We start from the raw sequence: 13,759 nt of genomic DNA on the forward strand, positions 1-13,759 counted from the left end.
TTAAGTAGCTTTCAATCATTTGTAATTTTTGCAACGATGAACTATTCATCAGCCTATTCAGAATAACATTACAAAGTGAATAAAATTCTGAGGTTTTATTTCGTTAATTATCAGTGTTTTTATAATAACCTTCAGTTTATAAAAATTATCAACTAACAAATGCATAATCAATGGAAAAATTGGGATAAATTTTTTTTACCGCAAATTATTGTTCATTGATGTATTCCAAAACTACATGAATTTTTTCATTCCTTAATTTTCATATTATTCTGAATGTTTAAATAACTTTATTTTTGCTGTATCAGATTGACGCACCACGCGCGATAGCAGGACTACCCGTTTTTGACTCTAGTTTCTGTAAAAATTATGAATAATGGAAGTACAGCTCCGGAAGTCGTTTTTAGTTTGCGAATTTGATGATATTTTTGGATCTATTTTTGAAATTCGAAAATTTTGAATATTTTTCGAGACATTCAGAAAAAACCAAATCTCAATTTTTTTGTTTGAACTTTCTACGTGACAATACGAATCGAATGTCACCTTGATCGTAATTTTTGGAGACTATATTAAAATTTTAGAAGGAAATGGTAAATGTGAACTAGACAATTGATTTCATTCCTGCCACTCACTTGTTACTTTCATATTTTGGAATCTACAACCGGTCCATTTTTCATCATATGCAAGATTTTTGTTTTTCTGTCCATCCTGAAAAATGTATTTGTGAAACTGACGTAATCAAACCATGAACAACATGTATTTCTTAGTTTATTTTTGATCAAAACTAACCTTAATAACGCAAAAGTTTTCACAAAATATTCCTTTTATGAACCTTCGCTAATATACGAATCTCTTATCCATCTTATACCTTACTGTTTCACATGCACAAAAGTCGGCAACGTTTAATGGACCTCACTTTGCCTCTTTGATGAATTAGTACGTGCATAAATATCCTCACATTGTTCGGATCTTTGGAAACTATATACGGACCTCACTACAGTCCTCACTTGGTAGATGTTTATTAAAAAAAAATTCTCCTAAGATTTTTACGAGTAGATTTTCCATTTTTCTAGTGGAAGAGGGAGGCCGCAGATAGTTTAAAAGTTAGAACCTTCCCAGACAATTTCTTCAACCGGTCCTCACTTGGTTAGGACTGAACTGTGTCCTCACAGAACAGATATAAAAGAATGGTAGGAAATGTTAGAATTGAGTGGTTGAAGGAGATTGTCAACGATGACAGGGCCAGAGAAATAACTTTGAACGTTGTGAGAGATGATGGAACATATACAGGAGGGAAGGAAGAATCCTGCAGATTCTTGCTGAATAAATACTTCCCTAAGGACGATCACTCGAGCGACACCCCGGTCAGGCGTCGAATGCGAAAGGAATTAAGGATGGAGTGCGGTGAGTCGCCAGTTTCTATTGGGGAGCTGCGGGGAGTAGCTGAGAAGCTTCTCAACAATAAGGCGACTGGAATAGATGGGGTTCCCAACGAAGCGAATCGTAGAGCAACAGAATAGGATGGAGAAAGCATGCTGAGACTATTCAACGCGTGCCTGGAAAGAAGGTTTTTCCTTACGGTATGGAAGCAAACGAAGGTCATATGGATACCAAAGAAGGACAGAAACCCCAGGCTCATCAGTTTACTGACAGGCATGGGGCGGATGTTGGACAGGCTTCTCAATGGTAGGATTCAAGTCTGATGTAAATGGGAGTTGAAATTATCTCCAAACCAATATGGTTTTAGAGGAGGAATAGATACAGTAATGGTAGTAGAGAAAATGGTGAAAAGGATTGAAGAAAATAAGAGAGGAAGGAGACACAGCCTGGTTGTGGCATCGTACCTGTCCAATGCCTTTAATACCGCGTGGGCACCGACGATTGAGAAATGCATGACACGAATGGGTATGCTGGAAAATGTGGGGAAGACGTGCATGACTTTCTTACAAAAAATCTGTTCAAAATCTGTTTTTCCGTTAACCAGCTGTTGCACCCATACGAACGACAACCCTCAGAAGTCGGAACTTGTGCGAGCTAAGGATTAACGAGGTCTTACCTTTTAACGTGTGATTCCTAACACGGGTTGGACGATAGCAAGTGAAGATCGATCGTTCAGACTACGGCTTGAACCACCGACCGACACGGCAGTCAATTCGAGTGAGTGAACAAAGCACCCACGCCAAACCGCTTGGCTACCGACCGACCAGTCGGAGGGAACAGGGAACAGGGAATAGGGAGGGAACAGTCACCTGTGGAACGGTCTCTGATATCGTAAACAGAGGCTGTCCACAGGGTTCTAGCCTGGGACCAACTCTATGGCTGATTGTGATGGAATTATGGTTTAAACGAATCAGAAGTATGAAAGTGAGGCAAGGCATAAGTACGTATGGGGTACAAGTGCAGGCCTACGCGGATGACCAGCTGGTCATCATCGAAGGTAGCTCCGTAGACGATATCGAGAGAAAATGGAACCTGCTCTGGAATAAATGTAAATAATGGGAGAAAGAGATGTGGTTGTGATATAATGAAAGGAAAACAGAATGCATGTACGTACAGGCCAGACGAGATGAAAGACTCTCGACCATAAGAGTGAATGAGAGAGAGATTGAAAACAGAATGAATGTCAAATACCTGGGAATTGTGGTGGACTCTGGACTACTGTTCATTGACCAACACAAGGAGGTTAGAAAAAAGCTAGATACACTGGCGGGAAAATGAGGAGATGGTCCGGAAGGAATATTGGACTGAAGAGAGAGTGTATCAGAATCATATATGAAAGGGTAGCGAAACCTGCAGCTATGCATGATGTGCAAGTGTGGGGAGTAGAGTGCATGATAGTAGAGTCAAGAAACAGCAGAGCGCGGCGCAGAGGCCTTTCCTCATTGCCGCATGTGGGGCGTTTAGGACGGCGTCGTCGGCTGCGCTCATTGTGATCTCGGGTATGGCCCCACTTCATATTGAAGCCGGGGCCAGATGCCATGAGTGGAGAATGAATGGAGAAAGGAAGACTGAAGACAGAATGAAAGGTATAGACAAGATACTTCCCTGGATGCAAGGGGGTTACTGGAGGAGATGCAGGACGAGGGGATGACTGAGGTGTATGTGAATGCCGGAGCGAGGATGGACGAGGAAAGAATGAGCATAGGTTGAGCGTATGAAAGGAATCAGGGTAAATGGGTTCTAGGAAATGAGAGGATTCTCGAACAGAGCAGCGTGAATGAAGCCGAAGTGATTGCGATAGAGAGAGTGATAGAAATGAGGGGTATGAATGAGAATGTTAGAGTGATTAGTAACTCCGCCATAGCGGTGAAAAGGATGAAAGTGGCACGAGTGAAGAATAACAGGGTGGCTATGATTCAGAGAATGGTTGAAGCATGGTATATAAGGGGAGCGCGGACCGAAAATATATGGCGAAAAGGCCATCAAAATGACAATCTTGGCAATGGAAAGGCCCACGAGGAGGTCACGAAGGACATAAGAAGGGATAGAATTTCATGTAATGTAAGAAAAATGAGTTGCAAGAGCGACGAGAGAAAGAGGATAAAAGAATGGATTACGGAAGAATAGCAGCGAGAATGGGATAAAGGCATGATTAGCCGACTGCTCTACAGAGTTTGTATAACAGTCAGGTATGAGTCACTTGATCTTTCGAGAAAAGCAGTTCAACTGTTCATGGGGCACGGTAACTTACTAGGTTACCTGGCCAGATTCAACCTGGCACCGTAGGTGCCCTGTCCATGCAGATGGGGGGAGCCTGAAACGGCAGAATATGTGATCGATAGATGTATGGATGGAGATATAGTTGGGTGGCGACAATGGAAAGAACGGCTGGAACAAGAAAAGGGAGGAATGCAAATGTAGGTACAAAGCGAATACTACCGGATTTGTATTGTTGAAAGAAGGAGAAATAAAAAATATTTGTCTATATTCAAATTATGATGAGCATAAAAAAGGCAGTATTTCTGTCTGTTATGGACCAGTTTGTGATTATCTTCATTTCACCTTATTTATAATTGTTTATTTGAGTTCAAATAACATAATATTGCAATGTAATATTGTTCCATGTAATGAATTATAATTTATTTTGGGAATCAATGAAGTTTTGGGTCTTCGACCCCCGCTGGTTTGGATGAGCACGGGTCCCTTATCAGTGATGACGCTGGATAGAGGGAAGATGTCTAATTGAAAGGCTTCTGAGCCAGGCCAGCGTAGGGTAATGGCATTATTCATGTTACGAACCAGAAAACTGTACAAACCCTAACAAATTTTGATGCTTCATAAAGCTCAAATCAGACATTATTGGTTCGAATGTAAGCACCACTGTCTTAGAAAGCCATTTCCTGATCGTCAGTTGAAAAAAATGGTATACTCGGGTCCTTCTCAAGTAGCCGTTTGATGAATGCCACAATTTTGAAGAAACTTTTGATGTACTGTTTGGAATATCCTAAAACAGTTTTGAAGCGCTTGGAAAAATTCATGTTTCCATGGCCATCACTTTCTGGTTACCTGAACTGATGTTAGCATATTAATCGTCCTGCTCTGAATGATTCAAGCGTGTCTGGATTCTTTTCACTAGGAGAACTGGGTTAACGCAGACAGAACTATATTACAATTCCACAACAGTAGGCACTGAACTCTCAGAAATATCGTTGCATTAAAACGAAAACATTGTTGTCAAGTTTGTAATTCTATATATTTCATCATGATTTTTTCCACATCTCTTTAGTATAATTTTCGTACGCCACTGCAAGAGACAGTTTATAGCAAAAACGATCATTTTCGAGAATTTAGCGCCACAATTTCGGAACCATAGTATAGACTCCTTAATTGACACCTCGAATTTACATACGATTGGGTTCAGAGACATCAGTTTCTCAGATTTGCCTCTGATTTTCATTTGAACAATTATGAAGAAGAAATTTGTTTGAAAGCTATATGCTCACCATATTTTACAATAGCCAAATCTTTAATGTGGGCGGTTTTTGTAAATACATTCGAATCACGGACTGAATAGAATTGTCCTTTTTTTCTTCTCAATGTTTTATTATTAACCCTTGTCTGACTGACAAAAAACACCTTATATTGACGCGATAGGTACCCGGGTACCTCAGAATTATTAACATATTTGAGAGTAAAGTATTAATTTGTGGTGAGTTTGGTGGTATATATTTGTTACATTGAAAGCACTTGGTATACCTATTTATTTATTTTTACGTACGCCACTCGTCATCAACTCGGTATCAACGTACATCTGCAAGTTGAAACTTCTTTGAGTAGTACCTTACAACGCTGAGCAGCACACGAGACTACGCGACAGATCCGTCTTCAAATCGTTAGTTGATTTGAAATTCATATTGAGTGAACAAGTGTCAGTACTCTTAGTTTTATAAAAGTATGGCTGAAAGTGAAGCTGGTCCAAGTAAACGGTGTATTTCAAAACCAGTGTGGAAGAGGCCGTGGTATGTAGACACATATTTACTTTTTTTGTTTACGGGATTTGGCATAATAAAGTAGAAAGATAAAAAGATATAACAAAAAAAAATATCTAGATGTGTGTATGTAAGAGAGGAAGAGAGTGTTTGTGTGAAAGAGTTTCATTTCCTGAAATATGTTTTGGACGGTATGAGATGTTAATTTCAAATTTTATAAACATAAATTCAATACCAATACACTCTCAAGATCGGCATATATGACGAAAGGCGATGTAATTTAATTTTTGAAATTTTTTAACTTCAAAATATGGGTCCATGGGTAATTTTGGTAGGCCTTTCTTTGTTTTCGTGCAGTCTTCAAGATGTTTATCTTACTTAGATTGTGTGGAAAAATAATGAAAACGCCTATTGCGAAAATATTTTTTTCCATTATGGTTGTCGAGTTGAATGCTCACCAAACTAGATAGATCTTTTATCCAAACAAAGTGTTTCTCCATTGGTGACGTAGCATCATAGACATCTATTGAATCCTCACATCTTTCATCGTAATAAATGTCTTTAGTCATGAGTAGATTCACAAGTTTGCTTTTGTTTTTTGCTATGCTCAATCTTAGCGGTATAAATGTTGACTGAGAGATCATTTTGCTCTTCGAATCTATTTATCTGAATAATTGTCATCGGAAAGTGAATTCCTTTCAACTGCAGAACTTTTGAATAGTCAGGATAAGATAAGATGTGTTGATGATATCTGTGGGGAACTGGATACAACGCCGAAACAATGGCTCAAGCGAAACAGGCATAATCATGATTTTTTACATTTATATATGTCATATTAACCTTTGAAAATGCATCGTTTTTCAATGCATTTTGAATTTTTTACACAAAAAGGTTCTTTCAATCGATCTAAAATGAGGTAGGGTTCTTATGCTTGAGATTACTAATCACTCCAGTCCGGATACGCGAATTGAAAGCCGAACTTGAATCATCCCAATGAATTCGATTAGAGGCTCTCCCTTTCCGGCTAATCATTCCTGCTTCTCTCTTCATCTCAAATTTCATCTGATTACGTACTGTTGTAATATTGGCCAGAAATTCTAGTAGATTCTGCTTCCCACCCATAGTAGTAGTATTTATCCTCATCCTTTAGGAGGCTGAGGATAGATACGATATATTTCACCATATCAGCAAACATTTTTCAGAATTGCAGAAGCAGATTCAACAATAACTGATCGATCGAAGTGGTGCGCCTATATATATATATATATATATATATATATATATATATATATATATATATATATATATATATATATATACATCCCGCTATATATAGGTCCTCCACAGAAGGAGTGCGTATATGATGATTTTAGCCGCGTGTATGTGACATTTGCTTTCCATTTATGGTGGAAATGCCTTGAATTGAAACACAATTTTTAAAATTTTGTGTGCATGTTGATATCTCTGGGTCTTCCTTCCAAACTACGGTTTTTGCCTCATCCGGGTGTATACTTGTTGATAAACTCACAACTGTAAGTCCTCCGCATATACTCTTGCGATTCGAACTACAGTGGATAGCTCTTCCGACAGTGTTGTCTGAATATTGGTAATCAGTGGGAACCATTGAAGAGTAGTATAGTCAGAGTAAGACAGAGACAGAGACTGTTATATCTTATTTCATACCCAACTTGTTATCTCATTAATGTTTCAAAATGCCGAAATATTCACACAACTATACTTTCCCAGGATCACGTGTTTTTACCCTCTTTTAGGTAAAATCAGATCCCGAAGAATTCTTCGGAATCAGATTTCACCTAAAAACTGTGACTGTAGAATTTTTTTCCAGTATTAAGCTGATTAATTAAATTATAATTGAATTTATGTCATAGAAAATCGTATAATATATAAATATGCATGTAAATGTTAGGCATTTGAATAAAAAAAAATGCTTGAAATTTAAATACTTTATACTGACTACGTTATTCATTACAATATTTTTAAATACAATAATCTTGTGATTTATATGTACATTTATTGAATTCTAATCACTTAGCCATTAGTATGTGGATTCGAAAAACCTTTCCGATTCTAGTAGATCTTCTTCAAGACCATCATCATCTTCGTCTCCAATATTTTTTTCCAGTCTGCATTGGTTCTGCATCCACAATTTTATGTGAATCAATAACTTCTTCGTAGTTTTTTTTCTTGAACATTGGAGCATTTGTTTTGGTTGGTTTCCGGGTTTTGCCGTGGTCTTCTTTGGTTACAATTCCTAAACCTGAAGAAGACCACGGTAAAACCCGGAGAACAATCAGAACATTAACGCCAGCCGTTAAAGCCTACAATTCTTTATTGAAGCATTTTTCATAACAAATACAATTTGAGCATAAATTTGTGCATTTCAAATCATGTTTTTGTCGGCCACATTTCTGACTGTTACATCCAGTTTCACAGGTGCAACAAATAGTTTTGTTGCATATTTTCTGTAAAATTGAGCATAACGCCACTTTAATGTTCCTTTCAGCCTCTATCTGTTGCTGTCAGTTCGTTACCCAGCCAAATTTGAAGCTGATGAAATGCCCTGTAACAATGTTGTTCTTCTGCACCTTCTATGGATGGGAGATTTGCCAATATGAAAGATGTAATTTATACCAATAGATATTTTCGAAATCTACATTGATTCAGTGTTATTATATTGTCATTTCCATATTTACGAACAGTTTTGTTTAATTGTATTCCATTTTTTGATATTTTTCGATATCTTTGTTCGTATCTTCATTATAAAAAATATTGGCCATTTTTATCATTCAATAAGGAATTTTTAATACTTTTTTTTCCCTTTCCGTTAAATCCAGATATTGTATCGCAACCAGAAAAACAATGCAGAAATGCAATAATATTTTTGAAAGATTCATATTTGCAACAATTAGACGTGAAAAATAGATCTTCTACATTTCCAGAACATGGCTTGAAAAAATAAATATCATGATTATTTGAATAAAATTTCAATAAATAGCTCAGAATTTTCAGAATTTAACATAATGATGAGAAAGCAATTTTCAGATTCGGGTTTTTTCATTTTTTTTGCATTTTCTGAGACAATTTGCAATAGTAATGTATACTTTTTTCACACCATCAAAGAGTAGAGATCTTAAGGAACAAGAAGCACATAGATTTTTTTTAAACATATTTTTACGTGTGAATTTTCAATTGAAAATCAGGGTGCTTTTTTCAGTAGAATATGATAATAAAATACCCAAAAATTGGTTTTTTGTTAGTTTTGCCGGAAATCGCGATTAACCGTTTTTTACTTTTAATAACTCATCCCCTTCCATTTTCCGAGCTCAGATCGCCCATAATTTTTTTTCATTTTATTTTTGTCATATTTGCTACCTTTTCCAATGGGTTTCATCTACAAGTGAACTTAGTTGGCATTATCAGAGTAATGAAGCGATTAATATAACATGCTCCAGAAATATTTTCACATGACGATTGTGAGATTATGAATTGATATTGAATTCAATTGATGAAATGTTAGATCGCACATTATACTGTTGTAATCTAATCACTTCTTTTCCACAAACTAGTTGAACGATTTGAACCATTTCGCTCATTAAATTTTAATTTTTGGTATATTACTTGAGATTAACTTTTTTGAATTGGAAGAGGCCAAGCAAACCCACTTCTGAATTTACAGTAATAGTAAATTGCAATTATCATTAACAAATTGGGGCGAAAAAAATGACATTCAGTTATTCGCTCATAACTCAAAAACTATCAAAAATTGAGGAATTGGAAATATATTTTAACAGAGGAGGAATTATTCAAATACATAGTTCCAAACTCTCGAAACCCTACCACCTTTATTTATTATTTTAATTCACCTTCGAAAATAGGGCTCCGACCCATATCACGACATGGACATATCGGCAATGATGACGGTACACCCCACCCTTCAAAAGATAATTTTTTTTTCAGTTAGTTACAATTACATAATTACATGCTGATAAGTGTATTGAATAGCAAATGTACCAATGTTTGATAGACCTTTTTCATTACTGGAATATTTACCGCTCAACAGCAACAGATGATGAATAAATAAAGAATATGTTATTCATAAAGTCCTCGTTCAGTTGATACCAACAATCAGTAACTTTTTATTGTATGAAACTGAATGATACATACATATGACCTAAATAAATTATTTTCAAGAGAATTTCACCTAGATCATTTTTGTCGAAAACAATTACTCTAGAATGGACACAATTTCATCATTTCAATAAGTAGATCATTTCTTCAGAAAAATATTGAAAATGAATACACAGAAGCATAAATTTTGATGAGCTCACTTCAAGTGAGCTCATCAAAATTTATGAAAAAATATTAAGTGAATATCTATAATAAAGTAATTATTCTCCAATATATTTCAATTTCTCGATTTGGAATTCCTTGCTCAACAGGGCTATAGACGTTACCTACCATCAGTTTGATGATCATTGAGTAATTATTTCAAGAGGTCCTGAAATATATTATTTATAGTGGCCCCAAAATTTTCCTAACAAAGGTCAGTTACTCGAGTAAATAGTTCAAATAGCAATGCATTCAATTCGATTTCACGTTAGCATGTGACAGTATGTTCTCCTGTAGAATGTCAAGTGTTGACGCCACATGTCTACAAATCTTCGTCTAGCATGACTTGGGCGGAGAAAAACCTTGCATTCAGTTTCGAAGTTGAATCAACTTTCACCAATAGATCTTGCCCAATGTCTGGGGGAAAAAGAGATCAAAGTGAGGGAATACCTACTTTCCAGGGAATACCCACTTCAAGTTTTAATGTAATTATATTCCAAGAGAAATATAGTATAGCATTTCAAAACATTATTGAATATGTGGTATTTCATGTTAAACATGCACATGCGTGAGAATTATCAGTCTGTTCTCCTGTAAAATATTATGTGTTGAGTCTTCGCATCTGTTTTGGGTACCTCACAAACACCCGTCTAGCATGACGTCGGCAGATAATAACCTTGCATTTATTTTATAAAGTCAAACCAAAACTTTACAGGTAAATCTGGCAATGACAGATGAATTAATTTATTTTCGATCAAATTAATGGCATATCCTACTTTTCAGTTATAGTTAAGCCATTATCGATGCTGTGAAGGTCGTAACGGAATGCAAAAGTAACTCGCAATAAGCAAATAGAGATAAGTTCCTTATTATATCTGACCAAGAAATACAGGCACATGCCATAGAAAATCGGCACATCGAAACAGTTGCCTCTTCCGACAATTTCCAAATACTAACTAAACCTCAAGATTTTTCCCAATCCTGAAATATTTCTCTTTCGAATATATATTCTGTAGTTCAATTTCACTCTTTTCTGTATTTTCCTTACATAAAACAGACCTGAATAATAATTGTTCTCTTATTATAATTATTAATTATTAAGACCTTTAACTTTGCATTCCGACGTGGTCTAAATAGTTCAATGCGGTTTCAAAAATGTGAAAATGTGAAGTCAAATTTTGCTATAATAGTGGGAATTTTTCTCTCAATTGTTATATTCATCCAGTTCGCCTTAACCATACAGCTCAAGTTGATAATTTTCAGATTATTACTTCATGAGATTCTACAATATTGTCTATACAAATACTCGTTATTTAATTTCTCCACTTCACACTACTTCAACACCTGTCTTAAATCATCACGGCTCCCGGCAGCTCACACACAGACCCGACTTTTCAATATCGAACATGTAGTTTGGGAAATTATTCAACCTACACGAGGGTGGCAGTGACTGAATTTCATCTTTAGCATTAGATAGTATTGGGTAGAGCGCGAAGAGTTATTTCTTTTTATTTTCAATACAGTGTATCTTGCGACATTGAATGGTGTATGAAATCTTTTGCATCTGGGGAAATAAGGCAACACTGTCTTATGGAGAATCCCATGTTGGGACAAACATTTGCAAAATAGCTTGACTTTTTTATCCAAATTTACATGATATTTCCCATAAGGCGGTGTTGCCAGTTACCCCACGATCTCGCAGCTACTCTACTAAGCTGTTGTTTGGGATTGCACATGTGCAGACACATAGGTTTCGTCTCATTTAGTTAGAATGTAAAAAATGTAGGTGTTACTGCAATAGCCAGTAAGGAAGCAATACAGCAGAAGTATTGAAATGTTCGAATTTTCAAAGCAGTTTTGTATATACTGGCCGATGACAATCTTTGTACAACATGCCATTCAGTTGATTTCAATGTAAGAAATTTGAAATGAGGGTTGAAATGTATGATGGAATTGTAATTGAAAGCTTATTGAACCCATATCAAACATTTCAGATGGAACTCAATATTGTTTTATACATGGATAAAATATCATATTAAATTTCATACATGAGTTAGCATTGCCTTTCAAAAAGACAACGTTGTAGCCATTTCGTCATCTATCGGAATATTGTCAAACAACTTGAAGTAGTGAGAAACAAAAGAAGATATTTGCTCAGTTCTCCAATGAAAAATTAGGAATTGAAATTTATCATTATTTCACGGGTTTTTATAATTTCTCATTGCCATTTTTCACCTCATTAATATTGAAAATTTGAACAGGAAATAATATTTTTCATATTTCCACTTCAGAATGTATCTGTTCCACTACAAAAAATTTCGAAAATATTATGCGGTCGATTTTTCTGTGCCACTGAAAAGGTGCATTTTTCATTTTCGACAGTATGACTACATTATGATATAATAAACCAGGAAGCTTTGAAACTTTGACTTATTCACTGACACAGAAAAATAAAGCAGATGATATATTCAAAGTTATTTGTGGTGAAAGAGGTACGCTTTGATAAATACTATTTTCTATTGGAATTACAGATATAAATGAAGTCAAGAATGGTATTTAACAAATTCAAGAAAAATAAGTGAATTGATGAAAACATGCAATTTTTCAAATTTACATTTGGAATCTGAGCAAACATAGTCTTTCGTTTCTCACAACATCGAGTTTTTCGACAATAATTTCATAGATAATATTAAAGCATCCCCATATTAAACTTGAAGGAAATGACTTCTTCGTCACCAATTTTCAACAGGATGGTCACTTGTGTTATATCATTGAAAAAAGAACATTATATTTTCTCAAATGGTCTGGAAAATATACCATTGTTGCTGATAATATAATCTTTGAGTTGCGATAGAATTGAACGATACTTGGTGAACATCCATAATGTATTTAAGTAACAATTGTGATATTATCACTGAACAGTTTACAAAACCGTGGCACGTGATTCACTATACAATAGCTTTCTCAAGCGTGTTCATACTGCAGTATAATTCTCAATGGAGATAATCTTAAGATCGGGGTAATGTGGAAAAAATTTGTTTTTTTTGTAATTTATCGTAAGAAAAAAACTTCATCATCACTTTTTTACTCTGCATATTATATAACTGTTCAAATATTTTTTTGATCTCAATAATGACTGAACATGGATCGAAATATACAAAAGAACTCATTGAACTTATAAGAATTGATATCTGTATGTTTTGATGAACCAGTTCATATATTCGTAGAAAAATTTTCCTAATGGTAATTTCACTTTTTTTCAGGTGTACAGTGATGTCTCCCAACAACCAAGAAACTCGGTGAAAGTTGGATGGTGCATACCATCATCTTGTACAATTCATGATTTGAAAAATAATTTGAATGACTATTTAGCTAATGTAGTAAATAGATTCAAGACCCACAACATCACATATACTGTGAATTTTTTGGATATGTTTTGTCATACTGCGGGCGAGAATCATTATTTCGATAAGGCTGATATTTCTTTTTGGTAAGTAGTCATATGAGGTTATATTTTTCTCGAAAAAATTTTCATAAATAATATAGAAATGAAAATGAATTTTCTTGCAACCATTTCAACGAACTTGACGCGTGAAAATTTTGATTCTAGTTTTAACAAATTGAAGAGAAATATTTTTTTAGTTTTTCAGTAGTTCTGCGAAATGATAGGTCCAAATAGCTGAGATGAACTAACACGAGGAAAATTATTCTATCGATACCAAAACCAAAAACGTTCACGAAATACTAGAATTACATAATGGCTAAATTGAGGTTCGAAATATTTCAAGAAAATACTGATTCACATTCAATAAAAACTATAGTTGTGCATACAAGAACGTGAACAATATTCATAATTTTTTAAATTTTTAATTTTAACTCATTGATCTTTTAGAAACAAATAAGATAAGTCACATATACACATATACATTATTACCCAATAATGAATATTATACTGTTTCGCCGTTTATTTGTGTTTCTCTGGA

At 35.1% G+C, this 13,759-nt stretch overlaps 1 protein-coding gene across 7 annotated transcripts in view; it reads left to right on the forward strand.

The window, feature by feature from the left end:
- The window catches only part of LOC111516152 (nose resistant to fluoxetine protein 6), a 327,989-nt gene that overhangs the window by 67,388 nt on the left and 246,842 nt on the right, over nucleotides 1–13,759 (forward strand). For 6 of the 7 annotated variants that reach the window (XM_074186129.1, XM_074186130.1, XM_074186127.1 and 3 more), the window contains exon 3: nucleotides 13,040–13,266. In XM_074186129.1, coding sequence (XP_074042230.1) covers nucleotides 13,040–13,266 — 227 coding nt within the window. Of the gene's footprint in view, nucleotides 1–12,220; nucleotides 12,269–13,039; nucleotides 13,267–13,759 lie in introns of those variants that run through there. The other variant, XM_074186131.1, reaches the window with a different exon arrangement.

The sequence above is a fragment of the Leptinotarsa decemlineata genome, unplaced genomic scaffold, assembly GCF_025532065.1.
Source record: "Leptinotarsa decemlineata unplaced genomic scaffold, Ldec_3_MD MMD2_tig00078422_RagTag_RagTag, whole genome shotgun sequence".
Taxonomy (NCBI): Eukaryota; Metazoa; Arthropoda; class Insecta; order Coleoptera; family Chrysomelidae; genus Leptinotarsa; species Leptinotarsa decemlineata.